The 18,905-nt window shown below is 34.9% G+C and overlaps 2 protein-coding genes and 2 long non-coding RNA genes across 9 annotated transcripts; 1 reads left to right on the top strand and 3 right to left on the bottom strand.

Annotated features, from left to right (window-relative positions):
- Positions 1–5,931: 5,931 nt before the first annotated feature.
- On the bottom strand, positions 5,932–8,269 carry LOC131000720 (uncharacterized). Of its 6 annotated transcripts, XR_009093778.1 has the most exons (8): positions 7,927–8,269; positions 7,655–7,695; positions 7,461–7,525; positions 7,278–7,350; positions 6,631–7,189; positions 6,427–6,488; positions 6,278–6,344; positions 5,932–6,142 (listed from the first exon to the last, which is right to left on the bottom strand). It is a non-coding gene; the product is annotated as an uncharacterized LOC131000720 (long non-coding RNA). The 6 variants fall into 6 exon arrangements; XR_009093777.1 differs by having other exon boundaries at positions 6,278–6,488; XR_009093779.1 differs by having other exon boundaries at positions 5,932–6,488; positions 6,631–6,951; positions 7,072–7,189.
- Positions 8,270–9,475: 1,206 nt separating this feature from the next.
- On the top strand, positions 9,476–11,520 carry LOC131000719 (uncharacterized). Its single transcript, XR_009093773.1, has 3 exons — positions 9,476–9,656; positions 9,757–10,057; positions 11,286–11,520. It is a non-coding gene; the product is annotated as an uncharacterized LOC131000719 (long non-coding RNA).
- Positions 11,521–13,001: 1,481 nt separating this feature from the next.
- Positions 13,002–13,530, bottom strand: LOC130998032 (agamous-like MADS-box protein AGL61). The gene has a single exon (XM_057923467.1). It carries the CDS (start codon positions 13,518–13,520, stop codon positions 13,002–13,004), a length of 519 nt encoding a protein of 172 aa, XP_057779450.1. The 5' UTR covers positions 13,521–13,530.
- A 1,863-nt stretch (positions 13,531–15,393) lies between these two features.
- LOC131000718 (protein farnesyltransferase subunit beta-like) lies at positions 15,394–17,363 on the bottom strand. The gene is made up of 7 exons (XM_057926763.1): positions 17,353–17,363; positions 17,217–17,270; positions 16,874–16,925; positions 16,247–16,311; positions 16,052–16,108; positions 15,855–15,927; positions 15,394–15,619 (listed from the first exon to the last, which is right to left on the bottom strand). Exons 2-7 carry the CDS (start codon positions 17,240–17,242, stop codon positions 15,536–15,538), a joined length of 357 nt encoding a protein of 118 aa, XP_057782746.1. The 5' UTR covers positions 17,243–17,270; positions 17,353–17,363; the 3' UTR covers positions 15,394–15,535.
- Positions 17,364–18,905: the final 1,542 nt, after the last annotated feature.

The following is an 18,905-nucleotide window of genomic DNA, read 5'->3' as shown; positions in this document are numbered from 1 at the left end:
TCATTTTCTTCTTTGTCGCATTCCATAATCGTTTCTTTGTTTTTGACAACTACAAGGATTGATAAGATAATTATTTAAAAAAAAAAAAAGGTTATTGGAGTTGCAAATCTACAAAATTTGACCCGTGTTTGATTTTGGACAAATTTTGAAATGTGTAAATAAATATAAGAATTCTAATATCGTTGTAAAGAGTCTTTTTTTTTATAAAGAAAAGTTCATTCACATACTAATTTTCTAGGTGACACAGAATATACTCAAATTCCACTTTTTAATCAACATCATGTTTTAATAAAAGAAACATATGAACTTTTAATATTTTAAAAGTTTTGACTTTTGAATTCATGTAATTAATTTCCGGCTTGCACATAAAAGTTAGATAGCTGAAATTTATTGAAGTCGAATTTCAAAAAATCAAAGTTATGTATATTTTGACCAATAAAATAGTGTTGATTAAAAATCATAAATTTAGATATATATACTTACATATTTATAAGCAATTAATCCTTGTTGTAATCTTATCATAATTAGTATTTATGCTCAAAATTAAAACTGGTGACATAGCTTGATGGCATAATCTATGAGTTAGTATCCACGTGGCACTACTCTAACTAAAAGATGTTGTTTAACTATAAAAGAATCATTTTGAAAATAATTGTAGGGCGAAGATGGAATGTGGGTTTTTAAAATTGTGACGATTGATTAATGAAATGGGATAAGGTGCAATATGCCCTTAATATTTACAATTTAATGTAAAAATACCCTTAAAGTAATTTGTAGTGTATAAATGTACAAATTCCCATATAAATGGTGCAATTATAACTTAAGCCTTAATTAAAGCCCATTACTAGAAAAATAAACAGACGCTAAATCTTTCATTTTGTTTCAATCTTTTATTTCTCAGGTAAGCACAAACCTCTTTTATCAAAATTCTTCTCTCCTTCAGTTTCAAAAAAATCAAAACCACCCTTCTCTTCTTGAGTTTCAAAAAATCAAAACTCTTCTCTGCTACGATTTAACTTCTGAATAATCGTCATACAACAGTTCTCTTTGAACTCTATAATCACACACAATCTTGAAGACGAGGCAAGCTACAAAAAGGTTAGTGATCAATATTTTTTTTGAAGGATTTTGAGCCAACTCTATTAGGAATCAATATAAATATGTTGTGTGTTTATAATTATGGAGTATTTTTTTTTGTATGAGTGCGAAAAGAGAAGCACACGAGTAGTTTACATAAACTAGTTTGATGATAATTTTAGACTTTACTTTCTTTTAGCATGTCTAATGATGATAATTTTTGGAATGAAATTGAGATACTTCGGAGAATGGTGATATGCCTGAGTTTACTCCAAATTCATTACCGAGTTTGAGAATGGATGGAGAGACTAAAGAAGGAATAGACACAAGGGATGATGAGAGGATGGAGGATGATGAAATTTCTACGCAATCCAGTCGATGCAATGCATATGAGAGCATCTATGTTAGTCCTGTAGGTTATGTTAGTGAAGAAGATGAGGATGGGGACGATCATGCTGAATATAGCAGCAGTGAGACAGAGCATACTAACTTAAGTAATGAAAATACATATTCAGAGCTTGTTACAAAGTATTTTGTTGTAGGGATGACATTTGCTGATGTATAAGAGGCGAGGGATGCAATAAACGAGTATGGAGTAAAGTTTGGATATAAATTAAAGTTTGAAAAGAGTGATCCCACTAGATTAAGGGTGAATTGTGTAAATGAATCAGATTGTCCTTTCAGGCTATTTATATTCGAGGATGGAAATCGAGGTGGAATGATCGTGAAAACTGCAATGATGGAACACAAATGCTTTCGAAATTCTCAGTACCTAGTGTTAACCAAAGGTTTCTTTCTAAATATTTCAAGGATCAAATTTATAAAAATCTGAAGTTCTCAGTCAAAGACATGCAAAATGAGGTTAAGAAACATTTGAGACAGAATGTCAGTGAGCACAAGTGTAAGCGAGCAAAAAAAAATTATAATGGATGAATTGGAAGGTACAGCAGTTGCCACTTTAGCTGCATATGCTTAGACATTGAAAAGAAGCAACCCTGGAACTGAAGCTGAGATCCAGATGTGTGAAGATCGGACTCGAACATGGTAGAAGAATATTCAAAAGAATGTTTATCATGTTGGATGTTTGTAAGATGAATTGGTTGGATGGTTGTAGACCTATAATTAGTCTAGATGGATGTTTCTTGAAAGGTGTTTGCCAGGGACAATTGCTTACCGCTGTTGGAAAAGATGGAAATGATCAAGTGGTGCCTATTGCATGGGCAGTTGTTAGCAAAGAGAATAAGGTGAACTGGAGATGGTTTTTATGTTGGTTAAGACAAGAATTAGAACTTGGTAATGGATCTAATATATGTTACTATCATCTTTGATATGCAAAAGGTCAGTCAATTTTCATCACACATTGAATTAAATACTAAGTAATTGTTGTAATAACAATTTTAATTTGGTTCTTACAGAGATTAATTGATGCAGTTTCAGTGACATTACATTAGGCTGAGTATAGGTGGTGTGCTAGGCATATACATGCCAATTGGTCTAAGAAATGGAGTGGGGGTGAGCTTAAGAAGAAATTTTGGATTTGTGCATGGAGTACGTTTGAAGAAGATTTTAAGAGCAATCTATTGAAGCTTGGTGAAGTGCACAAACAAGCGGCGGAAGATTTGCTCAAGTATCCCGGCCCGTTCAAACTTGGTGCAGAGCATACCAACGCAGTAGGTGTTCTACTTACATGGTTGATAATAATATTAGTGAGAGTTTCGATTCATCTATCATTGATGCCAGACACAAGCCCATAGTGAGTATGCTCGAAGAAATAAGAGTTATTACAATGACTAGGATTAAAGATAGAAAAAACTTGTCTAACTCATGGATTAATGAATGGTCTCCTGCTATGAGACTATATCAAGATAACAAAGAAAGAGCAATTGGGTGTAGGGTTCTTTGGAATGGTGCATCGGGTTATAAAATTGGGAAAGGAGGAGATAAGCACACGGTGTTGTTAGATAGAGGGTTATGTACTTGTAGATGTTGGGAACTAACTGGAATACCATGTATGCATGCAATAAGTGCGATGTATTACTCGAAAATAGACCCCCTATCAATGATGTCGAAGTGGTACCACAAATCCACTTATCAAAAGGTTTATCAGAATGTCATCTTACCTGTTCCGGGAATCAAGTTCATGAAGACATATGAACATGAACCAATTGAACCTCCAACGGTGCAAAAGATGCCAGGGAGGCCAAGGAAGAAGCGAATTTTAGCCTCCAATGAACCTGCAGTAGCATTAGGTAACAAATTCTCAAAAAAAGGGCAATCACAATAGTGCAGCACTCGCAAGATGACAGGTCACAACAAAACTAGGTGTCCAAACAAAACACATCAAGTATTATCAAGTTTATTTTATTTTGAAACTCTTAATAATAAATTCGAACTGACATTCTATTTTTGACTTTATGTTAGTCACTTGAAAACTCGACATCGTCTAATGTAGAACACGTGTCAAACAAGACTGATAAAATGCAACCGCGAAGACCTTATAAGACACCAAAACAACCTACTGGAATTGGATGTCATGTTGACTTGAGCACTGGAAGGATCTCTATCAATGTAAACATATTTTAGCTTTATAAACCTCATTTACTATATGTATGTTTTAGTAGTTTGATTTTCATATGTTGTTATCCCCTTGCAGCCTGGCCTATCTTCTCAATGAATAACCATAGATGGTGAGCAATCAACCTCACACAATAGTGATCTTGTTGTTAGAGGTCCGATACCAAATGAGAGAACGATTAATCAACACAAATCAAACAACCAAGTTAGAACAATAAGTTTCAGTGGGGAGGGCTCTCAAGTGAGAATGCCAAGTTCGTTGTCGTTCAAGCCTCCAGGTTTTGTGTTTGATATGCTGTTGTTTTCTACTTTGTTTATTGTGTTGTTGAATTGATATTTACTATTTAGCTGTTGTTTTCTCTAGGTTTGCAATGGAAAGGAACACCGTCTGTCACCACAAGACAATTGTTGGAACAAAAAGAACTAAGGAAATCAAATTTAGGGCGGATTGGAGAACCATCTGCCCCTGCTACTTGAGATCGTGACTGCATAGCTTTTAATGGAGCTAGTTTTTGAATTTTTGTTTTCTTGTTTGGGTTTTGTGGCCCATGATGGAGTATTGATACTTTTGTGATAAAATATGTACTTGTGTGTTTTGTCTTTTTGGCGATCACTATGGCCTATGATGGAATATGAATATAAAGATATTAGTTTATTCTTATTTTATGAGAGATTTGGATTTTGAAAAACAAATGGTTTTGTTATGTGTAGTTTGCTTCGGCAGAGTCATGAGTATGTGTGTGAAATTTATTGGCAGGGTGAACCTTTTGAGATGAAACATTATATTGTGTTACAAACTTTTTTGATTTATCTCTTATTTTGTCATGGATTGGAGTCGTTAGGCCAAAGTAGAACCGCTGGTTGCTAGGACAGCATGCTCTGCACTTCAGAGGCTGTCTGAAGAAGACAAGAAGAAGCTATTGTCTACTAATGGAAATCGTGTATTTGGTACTCCCTCCGTCCATAAAAAAGAGTCCCATTTGGGACTCAGCACGTGTTTTAAGAAAGTTGTTAAAGTAGGTGTAAGTGGAGAGAGAAGTAAATTTATAGAGGTAGTGTCAATAACAATTTTAATTACTTAATCCTAATTTAAATTTTAAAATTATTCTCGACTGAAACCTGAATTCAGTCTAACACCCCTTAACACTCTACCTGGGAAGAGATCCAATCCTTAATTAGACTGAACTCAGTCTAACACCCTTAACATTCATACTGAAAGCACCATCACTTTTACACACAAAATAATCCAAAGAAATGAGCACAAGAAATCCAAAGAAACAAGCAAGGCTGGGAACAAATCGAATCCTTAATTAGAGACTCGACTTCACCAAGTTTGAACTAAATGAAAAAAATCAATAAATGAAAAAGAAATAAGCATACATTCAGATTTGCTATAGCTACATTTCAAATGAAAAATTAATTTTTCCACTTAAATCAGTAAATGAACATTTTGGAAAAAAATCTAAGCTTGCAGTTGTCGTCTGTCCGGACGGTGAGGGGGAGTTGAGGCTGGGGGCGGCCATGGTTGCCGGAATTTCACAAACAGCGAGGGATTGTCGTTGTTACCTGAGAACGATAGGGGGGATTTCTGGATTTGGAGTGAGAAATAGAGAGAGCGAAAGATGAAGGGCGACGGCGGCGGCAGCAGGTCCTCCAGCGGTTGCTGATTGCTGTGTCGCTAACAGAGGCGGTGGCGTTGCTCGCCGGTGAAGAGAGGCAGTGTGGCGTTGCGCTGTGCATGTGGCTCCTCACCTTGAATCGCCACCGATGTCGCGCATTTCTCTCTAAAATCTTGTTGCCACCGCCACATTCTCTTTCGCAGCCTACTCAGACCATCAATGGTCACCACCTCAGGCCATCAGGAGGGGCGGCCTCACCGGAGAGAGGCGTCACCTTCGCTGGAGAGAGGCGGCACAAATTTGGAAGAAAAATAGGGTTCCAAACACTACAACAAAATTCTCCTAATAGGACTCTCCCAAGTGTCCTTTTATGCCATATAATAGGACTTTCCCTTGTATAGGACTTTCTTAAAGAGAGTCCTTTTTGCGCTAGTCACAATATATATATTAGGACACTCATCATAATAGGACACCCAAGAAAGTCCTATTATAGGATGTTTGGAAAGACATTTTAGGACGCTCCTGAGCGTCCTATTATCTACTACATTCTATTTCACAAAATTGCACGTCCTATTAACTACTACATTCTATTTCACAAAATTGGCAGCGAAGATTTGTAGGTTTTAATAACATTAACATATAGGAGTATAATTTATTGGCAGGAACAAATAGTATATTTTATTGATTTGCAATACAGAAAATGAAATTCATTTTCCAAAGTTGTTATACACAAATCTATCTTGACAACAAGATCTAGATTAAGAGAATACAAGGAACAAAGCACAAACTTATAAAACGCCTAGTGCCTAAAGACTCTTTCTAGCCCCATTTCATCATCGAAAAGGATCCCCACTCCATGCTGCAATATGAACCTGAGAAGAACATATACTTAAATGAGATTCAGATGGAACTGATTAATAAATGTTGATGTCACTAAGGATTAAGACACAAACTGCAGTCCTAAGCTGAATGTGAGGATAATCAAATTATGGAGAGCTATTACTTACTTGATACCTTCAGGTTGAAAAGATAAAAGCTTAGATTCGACATTAACTGGAAACTTGTCATGTTTGTCTGTTGAAAATATGAAATGAACGCACTTGTGGTATAGCCCCAACCAAATATAAACAGTAAAGCCTTGAAGGATCAAATTCACCTTAAAGATTTGGAGTGGGCAGCAGCAATAGCATGCCTGGGCAAAGGATCCAAGTTCTTTATCTGGAAAGTAAATGAAAAGGTATTACTATTAAGCTAACCATCCAAACTTTCAGTACATGCATCATTAGTTTCTGGAGATGGCTTTGATATTTCTACCATGAGAACATAATTTTCATGAAGATAAAGAAGAAGATTGCAGTACCTGAATCCCTTGACCACAAGAAATTGCTTGAAATCTGCCATCTTGATATCCCCTGGCAAGATTGTCTTTTTTTTTTTTTTTGAAATCTGCAGCATCTCAAGCATTCAAAATGTTAAAGCAATGATGTTTACCTCAAAGCCAAGGAACATCAAAATTAGTTATGAGTAGATGACTAATCTAATTTTGGAACCATAGGTAGTATTGAACTATGCAGAACTTCACCACCACAAATTTTATTCACTTCTTTTTCCCAAAGGCAAGACAGCTTCTAAAATCAATGATGCAACACTTTGAACTACAGACATTACCACTTCATTGAAGCTGAAAAAGAAAAACAAGAGTTGTCTTTTAAGGGTAAAAGTTACAGAGTACAAAAACTACAATTACAAGTTAACAATCAAGAAATTAAAAGCATTTGGTAATAAACGTAGAGGTATTCACCACATTACCACGCATCACAATCGCTGTAAATCAAGAATCCATGCAAGCTCAGAGGAAGAAAGTTCGATGCTAATTCCAAAACCTCATTGTGACGTGGCCAGTGCTGCTAGAAGACTCACTACAAGAAAAATGCTAATAAAGGCTCTATAATTATATAAAACTTGGGGACTGTAATTGCAAAAGTAATCAAGAATGGGCTTTTTTACAAGGCTATCTCCTCTTAGAGCACCATCTCCTCTATTCATCTTGTCATCTGTCATCTTGAGTAATTTATTTTACCTAAAGAATGAGATAAAGTAAAAACAAATCTGTGAGAGAACCAAAATATATGTAGTAGTTTTTAAAAAATCGTGTCCATTTAATTTAAAACCAAAATCATTCAAGTTTACCTATTCTCCCAAGAATTCACTCTCAACTAAATCTGCTAGCTAGGATCATCGTTGGAATCAACAACCTGTTGAAGGAACCGAAAATGCAGAGTTATTTACACATAAATTCAAACTCTGCATTTAGAAAAATTGATGAAGAACTTCTATAAAGAGCATAACTTATTTCAAGTTTTATATATCAGATAAAACATTACACCGTGAAGTTTCAAACGGCAACGCAGTGCTAATTCCATGGCTGAAAAATTACACATAGTAGATTGTAAGAGAGATAAATCTCTAGTTCATAACAGAAGCATATCACAAAAAAATCAAAAGACAAAAGAATGGAGAACAGACATATCATGTAATGCATCAGTCATCAGTGCTTGGATGAAAAATATTACCTTGAACACAAACATAAAAGGAAAAAAAAAAAACACAATTACAGACATTGCAAGCAAATTTACATAAATAAAAAAAATCTTACCGGAGATAGCGCGACGGTGGAGAGTAATTCAATTTAGGAGCTACAATACAGGTGAGAGACTCGATCTCGACGGCGCACGTCGGTGGAGAGCGATTCAGAGCTCGACGGCGCAACAGACTTTGACGGTCGATACAGCAATTCAGAGTAAACGGCGCTGTGGACTCACGCAGAGGAGATGCCGCACGGTGGGAGGAAGGTAGGGCGGTGGGGCTAGAGATATTCAATTTGAGGATGAATGATGATCGAGGTCACCTGAGGGAATTGCACGATTAGGGTGGCGGACGAGGGTTTTGAATTTGGGGGTGAAGATGTTTGAATAAGGTTTGAATTTGGGAATTGCACGATAAGGTTTGAATTTGGGGGTTCCAAATTTGCATAAGTTTGATTTATTTTAAATTTTTTTGAAAAGAAAAAAGAAGTTTTTTATTTATCAAAAAAAGATTCTTTTAATTTCCTATAAAACACTCCCTCTTTTATCTTTTTTATTAATGGAAACCCAGAGTATGTAATTATTAGAAAATTCAGTGAATAAAATTAGTTTTGATAAAAAGAAAAAGTTAAGCAAAACTTGTTAAAACTCTCACATAAATATTATTTTATTTAGTTTCAATTTTTATTTTTATTTTTGAAATTACAAACAATACAAATGGACTACAATTGTCATGGTGGTAGTCATTGATTGTGTTATCTTTAATGAAATGCTTCATATGAAGACATTTTCCAGCCGGGAGTCCCATTAGAACAGTAATAGGACACCTATCATGGAAGAGTCCTAATATAAGAGTCCCCATAACCTGATTTTGTTGTAGTGAAAGAAAGGGAAGAAAACAAAATTATTTTCATCGAAAGAATGAATGATTTAATTGTTGAGGAGGATTAGAATTTAATTAAAGAAAAAGTAGATTGTTTATCATGTATTGTGTGGGTCCATGAATGGCAAATAAAGTAAATATGAAAGTCAAAGAAGGGTAAAATTGTATAAAAAGTGAAATATGACTTTTTTTCGTGGACAAAAAAAAGAGGGAAATCGGGACTCTTTTTCATGGACGGAGGGAGTATTATAGAATATTAATATCTAGCTTTTCAATTCCAGAAAATATATGGTATACTGGTGCAAATACAGCAATAGCTGCTCTTTACATTATTCATCGAACTCCTAAAGCTATAGCAGCGGATCTAGTAAAAAAATCCCTCAAGTCTATTTTCAATTCAAGTGGATACAAGAAAAAATGCATATTGCAACACGTCTATGGAGACACAATAGAGCACATGTCATAATAAGACGTCTATTGAGACATCAAACCTTTTAATGATGACAGGATGGGCGATTGTCATAGGCTATTCCAACATAAAATTCCATGTGCCACAATATAAGTCTAATTACGACATGATGGAGTGTCATGGAGAATTAATTAATATGAAAATCATCAAAGGAATTTTGAGAAGAAAAGAAATAAGATTAAAAGGCCTTTACTTTGTTCGGAAAATTATAATATATTTCCCTCTTTATTTTGTTCTAAAAATTATACTAATATAATTGTTAAAAATATACTTGGCGGTAAAAGAAATTACTTGGCGGTTCCCTAAAAAAACAAATCCTTGAAGGTAAATATATTTGGGAACAATTATCAGCAGTATTAGAAATTACCTATTTCCAAAAGGAAAAATATTAGAAAAGCCGTAATTCTTCAAACCCATCGTTCCTCTATGATTCTATCAGAATTTCAATGGTAAGACAACTTTCTTTTCTCATTTTGATGTGATCTATGAAAATTCTGATATTTTCAGTTTAATGTATTAGTTTTTAATTGCATATCTTCTTCTTGTCAGTCATCAATTTCGCCGGCAAGGTAATATTTTGACAGCCCTTTACTTTTCTTATTTCTGCAATTTTAATTTAAAATCTGATATATATTTTCAGTTCAATTTGTTTACATTGCTTATCTTCTTCCGTTCGACTATCAGTTTCGATATAAATTCCAGGGCATCGGTGACGCAAGGCTTTTACTCTTCTTAGTCCTACAATTTTTTATTGAAAATCTAATATTTGTAATTTAAATATGTCAATATTATCGATTGCTCTTCCTTTCTACAGCCATCAAATTTGTCGCAATCCTATGGCGCGTGTGAGGTAAAACTTTGGACTATGCTTTTACTGAAACTATTTTTGAAATTTAATATTTAGTGGTATTTTATTTTATTTATTTCAATTACCATCTCCTAATTGTTGAGTGAATTGGGTTTTTTTATATGTAATTGATTACTCTTATCGTTGAATAAGAGAATGCATCAAGGATAATAAACCTTATATAATGATTTGAGGAGTTTCATTGATTTTATTTCTTAACATACAATATCTAAAAAATTTCAATTGCAAATATGGTATTCATGAGTTTCTAAACCAGATGGATGTTCTGTTTGGTTAATTTGTGGCCTCGAGGAATTCTTCATATGTGCTACTTTTTGGTTAGCTGCATGATGGATGTGGTTTAACTATATGGAGGGTGTATTCTAGAGTTTGATATTGTTTGAGAAAATAGAGTTAATCATACTAGGATCCCAGATTTAAAGCCTGACATAAATTCAACTTCTACAAGTGCAGGGGTTATCTCTAATGTTTCTAAGAAGAGGTAATACTAATTGTTGATTACTTTCAGCTTCCTCGAAAATGCTTATTTGACTTTTACTCTGTTTTTCTTTTTTTCAAAGAGGATCAATAATGGTTTCTCATTCGATCCCCTCGTGGTGACTTGAGTCTCTGACCTATTGGTTAGAGGGGAAACGTTTTATCAATTGAGTTGTGCTTCATTCTCTATCGGAGTTCGACTTTGTTTATTGACAATAGTTAGGTTATGATTTGATAGATATCATTTTGTTTGCCCTTTTCTTCCAAATAATAAGTGTTTGCCTTTTTATGTTCCAATATGCATGAGATGCTAGTGAACTGAGCTTCCAAGTATATAGATAAACTTGGCGATAGTCTAATTCTGTACAAAAGTCATTCATATGAAGTTAATTGATAGATTTTCATTTTTCATTTGTTTTGTGTTATCCCAAATGGTCGGCAAATGTGACTAGAAAATGATATGATCTAGATCTTTAATATAATACTTGTTCAAAAGTTATTTATATTAAAGATGGATTTTGATCTTCATCTGCCATATTAATTATTTATAAGTGAAAATTAGAGACTACCCAAAACTTTCAAAAGGTTACATTTCAAGTATTTTTAGTGTTGTGTTTTGGCATAGCTTAATCTAGATAAGAGAAAATATTGTATTGTAGATCGTTTAGCTTTGCAACACTTAATATTATATTTAATATTTTGCAAAATGATTAAAATAAAAATTGATTTGCAGGTTGGAATTCGTATTGGTGTTACTGTATTTGATCAAGGAACAATCGTAGCCAAAGAATGTCTTGGTAGCTTCAATCCAACTGCAGAAGTTGGGAGGCAAGTGTTGGGATTTGTATAAGTGAATGACTGTCAAGTAAATGTGAAAGCAGTACTACTAAATACGAAGAGAAACTGCTTGATCTTACTAATATTGTCAGACACTTGGAGACTCTGTGAAATGGTTGCTTGGCCTTGTAGTTTGGAGAGTAATCTGGATTTGTTTCATAAACTCTTTATCCATTATAGTAAATTAAACTTTGAATGATATGTATTTTTTTTTTTTGCATCTAGGTGGCACCTATTGGATGACATTGAAGCTTCAAGTTCTTCTATTGAGAGGTTTCCTCTAAAGGCTAGAAATTTCAAGAAAATTTATGTTTTAGCTAGAGTTTGTAATTACTAGATTTTCCTTTGTCGAGACAAGGATTATGATATTACTTTGTTATTATTTACTCTTATTAGGCACTCCTAACTTTTAATTTTGTACCATTTCATATTATAGAAAATACAATATATTTATTCATATGTTCTACGTGTTTCAATTTTTATAGCAATTAGTTATATATGCAGATAAATTGAATAGCGTGAATTTCTAGAAATGCCTATTTATAAATTATTATTAAAACAACTTTAAATTATTAAGGACGTAGGGAAGTGTTATAACAGAGTATTTATCTGGACAACAAGATGTTGTAATAATTGGTTGCAACATGAGTTTATGTCGTATTATATTTTAATATCTATTTACTTATTGATCTATTATGACATTTTCAAGTGACATAATAGCTAATTAATGCTTTAGCTACACTTGAACACGCGACACTACTTTTCAATGTGGAGAAAAGTTAAATGTTGCAATAAGTTATGTATTGCGACATAATTACGTGTCTATTTAACTCTTTTTTCTTGTAGTGTCGAATTGCAAGCTGATATTGATTCTCCCAGTCCCAATGTCCTCACCTCTATGCAAGTTGCAAAGCTCAGCAGATATCTGTTTGTTGTTAGTCATGTTGCCATGAACGAATTGGTTTATATCGAATCTTGTGTTTGGAAAGTTCAGAAAGCAAAAGCCAAGAAAGAGAAAATGGATGTTGAGAACCAGAAACTTGATATCAATGCAGAATCTGATGCACAAAAGGTAATTACCGGTGAGAGATGTACTTGGATCATTTGAGTTTAATCTTAATATATCTAATTAGCGGTGAGAGGATAATTGGGTTTGAGATTCCAATTTGAAAGTAGCCTCAAGATTAAAGAGAGTTTTTGGAGTTTGTTCTATTAGGAATTTTCGAGGGAAAAAGAAGTAAAAAAAATGAAGGAAGTTTGATAGATGTTTAAACTCTGTTAATTGTAACTGTAAAGGCATAATTGCACCATTTATATGAGAATTTGTACATTTATGCACCACAAGTTACTTTAAGGGTATTTTTACATTAAATTGTAAACATTAAGGGCATATTTGCACCTTATCCCTAATGAAATCTGATCACCGCATCCCGGCCAGTCTTGGCATGCAAGTTGTCAATAGCCGGCAAGTGTTAAGTCAATTTTAATTTAATTAGGCGAAAATTTTAAATATTTAAGTTTAACAGATACAGTATGACCAATTTTTCCTTGTGAGAATATTGGTTGGTATAACAAACAAGAATTGATATTACTACTACTATATGTGAGTGCATTATCTTGTCCTCAACATCAACTGCAGATTCCTCATGGAAACCATCAACTGCTCTACCTGTTCCTTGTCAAGATTCTCAAGAGGCATCTCCCACCATTTCTGGCACGCGCCTCTCTCTCTCTCCAATTCTTTCTCTCTCTCCACCTCATCATCCAGCTTCTCACCAATCGTATCAATCATCTGGTTGAGCTGTAAAACCCTAGTTCTGGAGAAGGCCTCCAGCAGGCGAGACGCATCATCGCGGTGGGCGCCGCCCGATCCCAACCGAGAGACCACGGCCTCCATGGAAGGATGAAAGAAGGAGAAGGGCTTACCCGTCGGGGAAAACACCAAGAGCCCCACGTCGGCGTCGCATAAGCTCGACAGCTCGCTGCCTTTCTTGAACAACCCTTGCCGCCGCTTTGAAAACGTTGCGTAGCAATCGTTTTCTTTCTCTATTTTTGCTATCGCTATTTTTTGACGACCTTTTGTTGTTCTTTTCTCATCCATTATTATTATTTTTTGTAATTTGGGTTTCATTCATTTTTTAGTCTGTATATATAGGGAGAGTGCGATGAATTTTCATGCAAAAATTGTGCTTATTAATTTTGGGGGGAAAAGTTATGTCTGTGTTTGATTTGAATTGGATTAATTTTCGATCTTTCGCATGACATGCCTTATAAGTTAGAAGTGATTAAGTGAGATTTAATGATCCTCTTAATTAGTGGATTTATATGTTTTACTCTAATGCTTGAGCGAACTAATTGTCAAGGGTTTGTTGAAGAAGAATTGGTAGTTAATTTATTACTAGAGAAAATCACGATTAATTTTCTTACATATATGCACAATCTTTCGCAATTATTTTCTATTAGTACCACAATTTATTGTGAACGTTGAATAAGTAAGTAGAATTTATTTTTCAAAAGTGATGATAACGAGATCTGGAAGAGGGGTTAGATTAATCACGAACCATAACATAATCTGATCACAATTGATTTGTATCTCTCTCTCGTTTTTGGTCGAGGTACGTAAATATTTACAATATTTTCCAAAAAATAAAATTAGAAAATGATATTCTGTGACCATTAAAAGATTAGTTCGGCCCAGCACAAACATTTGAAGGCCCAATGATTTTAGGTTTGGGTTTGAACTACAACCCAAAGATTGCCACCTATTTTGTACATATTTAATGAGTGGGTACCCCGTTTTACTCGTTATAGACCCACATCTTAAATAATATAAATAATAATTATAGATTTATTATTTTACCTTAAAGCTCATAGCTCTCAAATTAAATATCTTATATAATAGCCCAAAAAAATATAATTTTATGAGTTCATATGTGGAGTAATTCATTGCAAGCCTTTGGTTAATCTCTTGTTTATTTCTTTAAAAAAGATGCCAAATTTGCCGAGAATGCCATGGCCGATGTGAAGATCGAGGCGGAGATGTGTGAGCACGCTTTTCTAAAGGTGCCCACGTCTTCGCCCTTCACTAAACAGAATAAATATATAGCCGCCATCGCCGTCGTAGCTAGAGGGATTTTAGGAATTATTATTTGCCTATTTATCTATGTGTGGACAAATGGATTCGTAATTCCCCTCGCACTTAAATAAATTATACTAGTATAAATTTTATGTGTTTGTGAATATTGTTACTCCCTATATATATATATATGTTAACATCACTCTACTCTACATTATCATTATTTCAATGGTTGTGCTTTTGGAGACGATAACCGGGAGTGCTTTTTTGAATGAATATTTTTTTTTTTGTGAAAGAAATGAAGAAGAGATTAACCAAATATTTGCGCTGAATTAAGAGAAGAGATTATTTGGGGGCTATATTGTTTATAGGGTATTTAATTTGAGGGCTATGAACTTTAGGATAAAGTAAATTTATAATTATTTATTTATTATTATTATTTAAAATTGAGGGCTAAACCAAGTAAAATGGGAGCTCTGAATAGAATTCACTACGCCAGATTCGCTCATAGATAACGAATTTTATCCGTTATCTATGTGCGAAAACATCCGTAATATATAATGGTGTAATGTATGTGGATTTCATACATAACGGAGATTTAAGCGTTATCTATTCTATTATACATAACAGATTATATCCGTTATCTATAGTATTATATCCGTTATCTATTCTATTATACATAACGATTGTTTATATATACGTAACGGATTATATCCGTTATCTATAGTATTATACATAACGTTTCAAACCGTCATGAAAGTTTAATATTCACTGTTATGTACACACCTATACATAACGGTTTTTTGATATTAATAACGTTTGGTAATCCGTTATGTATAACGTTTTTGACCGTAATTAGATTTCTATTTCTCCGTTATCTATTAATTTATACATAACAGTATAAATGATAAAACCAACAATAATAATATTATATATCATCCAAAATATTTAATTTTATATTATTATCATAAAAAAGAATTCATACAAGATTTGAATATAGTCAAAATTCAACAACTGCTCTATCTATACTATTATGCCTTACAAAAATACTAAACATATTAAATATGCAACTAACTAGCCATATGGTACAACTTTTCTTGTGAATTCACAAGCCTCTTCAGCTCAACGTACGGCTCATTTAATCCACCACAAACCTGCCACAAAATCATACAAAGAGCCAACCAAGAATCACAATATAGAGCATCATGATAAACACTTAAAAAGCATATCAAAGTGATTGGTAAAATGGACAAAACCTATCAAGTTACTAAGCACTAAAAACTTCTCCATTTCAATTTAGACATGCTTTATCAGATTTATATTAATAAATACAAATTCAGACACTAGTAGGGTTTCCATGCCCATCCTAGATGAGAAAAAGAAACTCACAAGCAATCCAGGCAAGTCCAAACGATCGGCCTCATTGATCAAAACCATTGCAGCCAAACCACAAAATGCGTACCTACGTGAACGAGCATGATCAGGCCGAGAGAGCTTCATTTGTTAATAAGCACTCAAAAACAGAGCTTCCATATACTATCCTAGAACTGAATGAGTATGAATCATTTAGTGAGAAAGGTACTTACCCACCATGAGCTTCTGAGCCAGGTTCACCAGCAATACCACCTTCATAAGTCTGGCAACTATAAGAGGTAGCAACGTGTATATCTTCAGTAAATCAATAATACCACAGAAACAAATCGTTTTTGTGAGTGAATATCGCAAGAAAGGTGAATAGGGATAAGGTGAGAGAACATAACAAGTAAACAAGCAAAGCGAACCTTACGATGTAATCTCCTACATTTTGTATCAGCCTATCATCCAAAATGTTAAGAACACTGGCCACCTAAATAAGACAACAAACAGAATATGAGAAAATAACTTAAATGAATAAGAATTAATCAATCTAGCCTTGGTGAAAATGCTTAATTATTCTCAATAATGTAACAACAGCAAACAAAAGGAATCCCAACTAGCCCATCGGCTAGGCATAATTTGATTAGGATCTAAGCCCCACAGTGTCAGAAGTAATGAAGTACAGGACCCAATAACTATGAAAACAAGCTAAGCACCGAAGACCATGATACTATCAAAACTATGCTGGAAATGTTTCTATTGAAGTGTAAAGACTTGTTAAAATGACTAGTTTATTAGCTCCCATCTCTGCTTTAATGCTTACCTACGCACAATAAAAAGTACTAATTAACATGTAAAGTTAAATTTGCACTATTCAAACTTACATTTCCGAAAATATATAAACAGAGCAGAAAGATACCAATAGCATACAGACTGATAGAGATGCTATTGGCAATAATGTCTCATATTTAACAAAAGCTACTAAAAGTCTTAAAGATTGTTCAAGTGACTGAGCAATTCAGCTGTAATTATCAAGAGTAATTTCAACTTACAGATATTGCAGTGTAGCAAGCGCGGACATCTACTTCTCCACCATCGTGCATCCTGATAGGAATTTCTTTTAGATGGTTCATTTTTTGGACGCATAAACAGAGACATGACACATGATGCAAGGAATTACTATAAGTTAGACGGAGTGAACTTTTGTACTCATAAATAGTACATGATGCAGTTGCCGAGAAGGATACAAATGCATCTGACACTGATCAGCAAGTATAACGCATACCAAAGCTCTATCCTAACCTCTGGATATGGACCTACATAAAATATGAATACACTCTTTTTCATTTAAAGGAACTACTATCAAGAAGCACTCAGAGGAACACTCTGCAGTACCTGAAGCCACCGCTTGCATCTTTCATTCGCAGCAAAAAGGCATACAGCTTTTCTCTGCAAATAAAAAATTATTTAAATGTAAAAACAATGGACATGGTACATGATGAAGAGTCCAAAAACAAAACCGGTTGACCACCTATTTATCGATGATAATGATTTTCCATAAACATGTTTATTCCTGAGGTCATGGAGCAAGAATCAGTATTAACTGAGAAAGAAGCCTGAAAATACACACCTGGAGTTTTTCCAAGGTTGTTTTAGCAGCAGATGCCTCCGGTGATTGCACGGAGTCTTGCTCAACCTGCATAGCAAACCACGAATTATATGAATCACTAATTTAGGTGCTCGAGAATTATATGAATCACTAATTACCTAATTGTTTGCTCAACCTGCATAGCAAACATACACAAATTCCCCCAAAACAACAAACCACAAAGATACGCACAGCACAACACAGCATCACAATAAAAAAGCAAGCAATCGAAGACCAACTAATAACCCACAATCAAAATTAACCCCAAGTAAGCATCACAATGCCTCAGATTCCAAATAACCAAAAATCAAAGAGTGATAGAACAAAATCACCTCGTTAGAGAAGAGTCAGAGCTGCAGAACACCAGATTCCAAGCATCTGGAGCATGAATCGATCGGAGATGCGACAAGGATAGAGAAAATGAGAACAGGGAGGAAAGCAGGCAGTGCGAGGGGGACCAGGCGGTGCGGCTAGGGTTACCAGACAATAGGGGCGGCGAGATGGGGGATGCGGCGCAGATCGCGAAGCCTAGGGTAGCGACGAGGACCAGGACGACGAGATAGGGGCACGTCGTGGCAGGCAGCGTGAATCGCCGCACCTAGGGTTAGCAGGCGAGAAGAGGGGCAGTGAGATGGGAGCGCAGCGTGGCAGTCAGAGATTGAGGTCGGCGAGATTGCGGTGGCGAGATTGAGGTCAGAGATGGAGCGCACCTAGGGTTAGCAGACGAGAAGAGGGGCAGCGAGATTGCGGCGGCGAGATTGAGGTCGCGACGTACCTGGTGGCGCGGGGTTTATGGCTGAAGGGAGGAGAGTCACGACATGGAGAGGCTATGGCCGTTGCCGCTCGGTGTGGCGGGCGCGTCGCCGTCGCCGTCGCCGTCGCCACCATGGAAGAGCTGATCGAAGACGTCGCCTCCTCTACAGGAGGCGTTGATGTGGTGTATAATTCTAGGGTGGAGGTGAATGAGGGGTGTGAGGAAGGGAGAAATAATAATATAATTCATATTATATTTTTAATTATTTAATTAATAAATTAATTATGAAAATAAAAGATAAAATGGAATAATCGCATACATAACACTTCTTCTTAACGGTTCGATAATACCGTTATGTATGCAACTAATAGATAACACTCATTTATAACGAATTACCTCATACCGTTATCTATGCTTATAAATAACACTACATAGATAACGGATTTCTATAAAAACCGTTGTCTTTTATAAAAATGCGCTCATACATAACGGTTTTTTAAAAAAACCGTTATGTATGAAGTGTTATGTATGTGTATTTTTGTAGTAGTGATTACTCTTAATGAGTAGATTTAACTATATTGTACTTCATATTAATCATCAGTGATCAATTTAGACACAATCGTATATTTTAAAATACTGATGATCAGGGGCGGATCCACCATGGAACATGGGGGTGCAGTTG

Source organism: Salvia miltiorrhiza, chromosome 8, assembly GCF_028751815.1.
Source record: "Salvia miltiorrhiza cultivar Shanhuang (shh) chromosome 8, IMPLAD_Smil_shh, whole genome shotgun sequence".
NCBI classification, from domain to species: Eukaryota; Viridiplantae; Streptophyta; class Magnoliopsida; order Lamiales; family Lamiaceae; genus Salvia; species Salvia miltiorrhiza.
This window is presented reverse-complemented; position numbering and strand designations above follow the sequence as displayed.